The sequence below is a fragment of the Fukomys damarensis genome, unplaced genomic scaffold (assembly GCF_012274545.1).
Source record: "Fukomys damarensis isolate Sample0158 unplaced genomic scaffold, DMR_v1.0_HiC HiC_scaffold_39, whole genome shotgun sequence".
In the NCBI taxonomy this organism is placed as follows: domain Eukaryota; kingdom Metazoa; phylum Chordata; class Mammalia; order Rodentia; family Bathyergidae; genus Fukomys; species Fukomys damarensis.
The window spans coordinates 97,280,555-97,287,828 of record NW_022900951.1 but is presented as its reverse complement, the minus strand read 5'-3'; the positions used below and the strand labels follow the sequence as shown (position 1 = coordinate 97,287,828).

General features: G+C 36.2%; 1 protein-coding gene across 1 annotated transcript in view; it reads right to left on the bottom strand.

The window, feature by feature from the left end:
- Positions 1 to 4,397: 4,397 nt before the first annotated feature.
- Mcts1 (MCTS1 re-initiation and release factor) overlaps positions 4,398 to 7,274 on the bottom strand; it is a 10,823-nt gene continuing 7,946 nt past the window's right edge. Inside the window, exons 5-6 of the mRNA XM_010614558.3 lie at positions 6,331 to 6,398; positions 4,398 to 4,598 (exon numbers count right to left, since the gene is read on the bottom strand). Coding sequence (XP_010612860.1) covers positions 4,517 to 4,598; positions 6,331 to 6,398 — 150 coding nt within the window. The 3' untranslated portion in view covers positions 4,398 to 4,516. The remainder of the gene's footprint in view (positions 4,599 to 6,330; positions 6,399 to 7,274) is intronic.

The following is a 7,274-nucleotide window of genomic DNA, read 5'->3' as shown; positions in this document are numbered from 1 at the left end:
TATTGAGTACAAGTATATATAGTTTAATTTTTACTTCCTTAATATGATTAATTACATATTAAACCGAAGTATCTACAGGAATTCTAAGATATTTAATTGCCTAATTCTTATAGGTTATTGAGTAACGAGTAAATTTGATTGCTTCAGACCTCAGAAATGATGGTTGCATTGACATAGAATATAGGTGGATATTTTCACTGCTTTTCTTTCATTAAAAAATCTGTCTTAGGGCCAGGGATGTAGCTCAGTAGTGCCACGCCTGCCTCATCTGATCCCTGGGGGAGGGTGGGGTCTGTCTTAGTAGATAGATACTCATTTAGAAATTGGAATCAGTTTGAGTTTCTTAAAGAGCCTTGAGATTCTCAAAATTAAGGAAGCTAAATAAACAAATTTAAAATATTTTCTATATTTGGGCAGATATTCATTTCCTATTTCTATTGATATACAAATGATGCATTAATGTCCTCGTGAACAACAAAACGTGAAATATAATGAAATGCCTCTGCAAATTTAGTAAATTGCTATTCTTATGACTTTTTCTGAAGAACTATACTAAGAAATACTGCATCTATAATTGCTGATTTGTATAGAGGGGGAACTTAGCTGGATATAATCATTATTTGACAAATGCCATGACCTGTTTGGGGAATATCAAATCCCTCAAATTGGAAATGTTCATGACTACCCCTGGGATAAATCCAACTGCTTTTGTTTGGGGTCCAAAGACAAGTAAAAAGAGAAAGAAAAAATGTAGCTGCCAACAATATAACCAGACCACTTTAACAGTCAGCTGGAAGAGGATTGGTCAGCCCCGTGTGCCACTGCACATAGGGCAACCATCTGAGTTGAAACACTGAAAAATCTCCAAGACATTTGGATTTTTTAAACCTCATGCTGGATAGAATCTAAGGGATATTTTTACATTTGGTTCATGTGTGATCTGAAATTAGAAAACCACTTGTAAATTCTTACTGACTTTATAAATTAGTATTGGGCTGTCACCATTACTCAGATATTTTCAAATGCAAAGTTTCTTTACACACTAGCCTGGAAGATCCTTGTATATTATTCATCTTTACATCATATCACCAAGAGCCTAGTATATAACAAATACTCGCTCAGTTGAATTGATCTTGGCTAAGTAAAAGTGAGTCAGTACATAAGAATGGCTAGGCTGAAGGTCGATATAACACAAAATTAATTTTGAAGCTTATGGAACACACTGCCTGAGAAAAAACAAGTTTTCCCTATATTTCTGCTCTCAGGAATATGAATAAGTTTTCTGCAAGCACAATGCCAAAAGGGGCTGATATATCTGTTAAATTAACCTCTGAATTGGCTTCCATGCATGACCTAATGTTTAGAAACTGAGATGGCTTGCATATGTAGAGTGAAACCCCTGATTAAAATTTATGAGTTGAGGCCATAGACACAGGGGAAGTGGAGAACATCCATATTTAGTGCACATCACCAAGGCAACATAGTTTACCTCAGCACAGTACAAAAACAAGCACAGATGTTGATAGTGAATATTAAAAAAGTACTCTGTATACTTGTAAGAGTGGTTAGATACAAGGAAAACTAATTTCACAAACCAGGTAATAAAAAGTTTTTAACTTCTCTACTGTGTGTTATACTTTTTCATTGTTATCACTTCATAAGCGATCTTGGTCAATTAACATCTTAGAATCAAAAATAAAGGTACAAGCCAGACATGGTGGAGCACACCTATAATCCCAGCATTCTGAGAGGGTGAGGCAAGAAGATCATAAATTTAAGCCCAGCCTGGGCAACTTAGAAAGACCCTGTCTCAAAATTTAAAAATATAGGGCTACTATAGCTCATGCAAATGCCCTGAGTTCAATCCCCACTACTGCAAAAATAACAGTAATAATAAAAAATAAATAGCCAGGCATTGTAGCACACACCTATAATCCCATCACTCTCACAGGCTGAAGGAGGATTACAAATTCAAGTCTAGCCTGAGTAATTTATGAATTTAGCAAGACCTTGTCTCAATATAAACAATATAACAACAACAGGGCTGGAGATGTAGCACAGTACAAAGGCCCTCGATTCAATTCCCAATACCACAAAAATAAACAACTGTCTAAAGCTTAGTTTTGACATAAATGACCCAGGTATCTTTTTAAGAATATAAGGAAATATAAAGACTCAAATGAGGTGCCTCCTCCCTCAAATGGGAAGACATATGAATTTGAAACCAATAAGTACAAAATAAGTATCTGTTGATCTCCTGAAAGATTTCTAAATGTATTGCTGATAAACTATCTACCCAGCATAAGTAATAAAGCAGTACAGTAAACCATCAAATATAACTATCAAAGGAAAAGATTATACATAGAACTTGAAAGATATAGAAAGTAAAATATCAGGGCATCTCTACAGGATAGGAAAGAAGATTTCGGCAGAGATAAGCACTCTAATTAATGATAAAGCAGGAAAACTTCTCCAAGCCTTACCCCAGCCCAGATGAAATAGTACCCCATTATCTACCTTTCTTCTTATCCATGTTTACCAAGAAACTTTATTTACTAATTGCTTAAATTTATTGCTATAAATTAACAAATTTGCATTCTAACTGGGCAATCTTCGAGTCTTATATGAGATTTATCAATGGGGAACTGTTACTTAATCCAGGGGCAGGGCCTTCAAGTATATTCATTTACATTTTATCCTTAGGAGGCCCAGCTGGAACAGCTAGCCGAACAATTTCTTTCACTATCCACCCTCACCTTTCTCACCAACTTCTAACTGTAGCTCAGGTCATCACAATCTTGTAAATGTCTGTATCTATCTGAAAACTAAAATCACAATTCATATATTGTTAAACAACCAAATAAAGATGGCCGAGAAACTAGAATAACAGCAAGGCTATTAGGAAGAAAAGCCTTTATCACTAAGTAAATTCACAACTGCTTTTTTAACTCCCCAAATCACTTTTCTTACTAAAGTGAGTCTATGGCCTTCACAAGAGGAGATACATTCTTTGGGAAATATGATGAGAACCCAAATTTAGAAGTTCTGGGCATATTTTACAATGAATTTACTTAACAGAAGGCACTAAAAAAAATCAAATTTAATCTGATCAAGCCTGTCTACGGAGTATATAGGGGCATAAAAACAAACTAAATTGCTTCACAGTAATATAATCAACAAAATCCAGAATGTATGTAGAAATTTTATAAAACTAATTTCTTAAATAATTAAAGGATAGAGCTGAAGCTAGAAATGGTGACATGACTCTAATTCCAACACCAGGAGGCTGATGTGAGAGGACTGCACGAGTTCGAGGCCAGCACGAACTACATAGTAGAGCTTCCAAAGTGTAATGGTTAGCACTCTGGACTCTGAACTACATGGCGAGACCCTGTCTCAAACCCCAACCCCCAAAATAAATAAAGGATAGGGCTAGGGATACTTAGTAGTACAGCTCTTGCCTAGCATGTGCAAGGCCCTGGGTTCTATCCATTGCACCACAAAACAAAAAAGTGAGATCTAGTTTAAAGGATAAATGGAAGAGGGGGAGTTTATAAATTAAGAGATAAGGGTTGGGATTTAGCTCAGTGTTTCCGCCACCTGCCTTGCAAGTCCAACATCCCAAGTTCAATCCCCTGTACAAAAAAAAAATAATAATAAATTAAAGATAAATAACCAGATTCAACATACATATTTTGTTTGGTGCCTAATCCAAGCAAACCAAGTTAAACTTTCCAGCTGTGACCACTCTAATGTAGGTGGATAGATGGATAAATAATTTTTTAAAGACCACGTGCCTTTTAAAGATACATATTAAGATAGTTACAGATGAAATCACAAGATAGCCGAGATGTGCTTCAAAGTACCTGGGTGAGGCTAGGAATATAGCTCAGCAGTGCAGCACCTGCCTGGCAAGCACAAGGCCCTGAATTTGATTTCTGGTACACAAAAAAACCAAGTAACTAGGAGGTGAGGAAGAGTAACTGAAGTATAGATGAAAGAAGACCGGCCATAAATTGAAGCAAGGTGATAATAAAGAAAAGTCCATTATACTATTCCCTATGCTCCTATTTGGAACTTTCCATAATGAAAAATTTTTTAAAAAAGACACACACACACCCACACACACACACACCCACACACAAAAGAGGGCAGTGCTGGGTGCCCTGGGAAAATGGGATAAAATTCCCAGTCTAGCTTCCAGCTTCATTAATTAGACAAATTATCTGGTGTTCCGCCATAGATGGACAAGTGCATTTACCAACTCAGCTTCTATTATTAGCCTAAGAAAGGACATTATTTCCTGTTTACTTACCAGATACCTTTTAATGTCCCAGTTTGCTACCCAATTTTAACTTGAGTTTAAGAAAAAATAATTTTTGAAGCTAACAGGATTTTAGCATCTGTATTTATTCAGGATAACCACAGAGGCATTATCTTCATGCTGTCACATACAGACACAGACATAGATATAGCACAATATCCATATTTAGCCTAAGTGCATTCCTTCTGAGGCTCATTTATATGTCTTCATATGCCACAGCCCATCATTTAAATAATGGATATTCTCAATGCCAATTCCTTTGTTGACTTTCTCACTAGAAAGAGAAAACACATGAATATATTTTTATAGGTTTACGCATAGTAAACATAATTCAAAGTACATTTTTATTTTATAATTATTGAGCCACTTGTAGGGAATTTATTGCTGTCACTTATACTATTGTCTATATTAAATTACATTGCTCTGCTTTAGTTCATGTTTTCTTTAATTTTGAGACAGGGTCTTGCTATGATGTAATTCAGGCTGACCTTAAATTCACTATGTATTGTAGGCTTGCTTTGAACTTAAAATGATCCTCCTGCCTCCCAGTGCTGGGATTACAGGTATATGCCACCATGCCTGGCCAGTTCATTTTTTTCTATTGATTAAATTTATTGGTACATTCTAGGTACATAATATGATGACACTGATCACTGGGAATTTGTACCTTTACATGATATATCTTGGTTCTTATTTTTCCCCATTCTCCTGCCCTCTCTTCTACCGTTCCATCCCTATTTACAAAGACCTTGTCTTCATTTTTTCCTTTTCTCACATTTTTTCTTTCCCTTCTTGCCTTTCCCCTACCCTCTCTCACTTCTCCTTCCCCTTGGGACCTTTTCTTGCTATTTCACATTATCTATTATACATTTTGGTCCTCATTTACACTTTTAGTGTCTTACACCAGAGAAAATATTCAGTATTTACACATGTGTGTCCTATTTATTTCACTTAAGAGTACGGCCTCAATGTGCATCCATTTAGCTATGTCACCAGTTAATCATTCTTTATGGCTGAGTAGTACTCCATTTTGTTCTTTTAAAAAAACCACACATCTTTATCCAGTTACCAGTTGATGGGCATTTGGGATATTTCCAAGATTTAGCTATTACAAACTGTGCTGCTATCAACATGGGTGTGTACATATTGCTATAGCATGACGCTTTTAATTCTTTTGGGAAGATACCCAGCAGGGGAATAGCAGGGTCAAATGGGAACTCTAATGCTAGTTTTTTGAGGTATCTCCACAATGATTTCCACAGTGGTTGCTCCAGTCTGCACTCCTACCAACAGTGAAGAAGGGTTCCCTTTTTCCCCCAGTTCATGTTTTAAAGTGATTTTAACAATAACAACTGGGTTTATACAAGCAGAGTAATGACATAACCAGGCAAGCCAAACATCAAAGTATTACAGTATGCCTGAAACAAAATTATAGGGCTCATTTTGGTCATCAAAGGGGTTCCAAAGTTTTAAATATATTGCTGATATTATGGTAATATATACTTAGTAGTTCTCTAATATTCCACATTTCTTATCCCACTAGATCAGAATATAATACAAAGGCTATATGTACTGCTGACATAAAAACTAGCAATTCTTTAAAAACTAGCAACAAAATGTTTTCTCCATTTAAGTCATACTACACAAAAATGCCTAAAGTACCACATACATACCAAACAGCTGCCCTGACAATGGGTTATTTTCAGAGTGCTTAAGAAACAATTCAATCCTGAAGACAAACTAGGCTTTCAAGGCTTCCTAACTGTTGGGAAAAATCAGAAATGAGGCTACGTGCTTAGACATTTGTAAGATATGGTATTAATGACAGAAAATTTCATCTGTAATTTTTTTGGGGGGAGTACCAGGGATTGAACTCAGAACCTTACACTTGCGAGGCAGGCGGCAGAACCACTGAGCTAAAACCCTGCCCATTACCTGTAATTCTGATACTTCCTGGACTGCTTACTCATATCTCAAAAGCTAAAGAGACCTAAAATGAGACTTACATGTCTTCTGCAGACATCTTCATGACCCCAACACATAAAGCATGCTGTTTTCCTTCTGCCATGATTGCCTGAAAACACACAGCTAAGAAAAATACATATCTCACAAAATACCTCAGAAGGAAGGGGGTCCAGTAATGATCACATTATCTTGTCGGTCACTTTGAACCTATCTGTGTCCTCCCCTAGACCACTGATTCTTTCAGAGCAGGGAGCTAGGAGAGCCTGTGTGTACACTGTAAATAATAAATGCTAAATGAGTAAAGTCTAATGATCATTTTGGTTTCAAGTTTCAATATTAACATTACAACCCCATTCCAACAAAAACAGAATACACCATAGGAAAAAAAAAAGAGGATAAAATTCTTTGCACCTAAATCCTAAAGGATGTGAAACAGTGTTTTGATCAATGAATGGTGGCTTTCTATAAAGGAAACAGTAAAATTATTATATTCCATTCTATTTTGAATGTCCTAGGTAACAATTTCAACCCCACTAGAACCAAGTAGACTTGGTTATCATTTGGAGCACTGGGACGCTGAACACTGCAATACGTATTTTAAAAGGTAAGGATCAAAGGCACACAGAAACTCTGTACTATTTTTTGCAATTTCCTGAAAAATCTATAATTATTTCAAAATGTTAAAAAAAATTTGAAAGAGGGTTTCACTATATAGTCCAGGTTGTCTTTAAACTGGCTACATAGCCCAGGATGGGCTACATATTCATGATCCTCCTGACTTGGCCTCCTGAATGTGTTGACTACAGGTGTACACCACCATGCCTAGCTAAAAATATAGCTTTTATATTTTATATTTTAAAAGTTGCCAAGAGTGGTGAGCAGTCCAAGCTACCCAGGAGGCTGAACAAGAAAATGGCTTGAGCCCAGGAGTTCAAGACCAGCCTAGGCAACACAGAAAGGCCCATCACAAAAAAAAAAAAAAAAA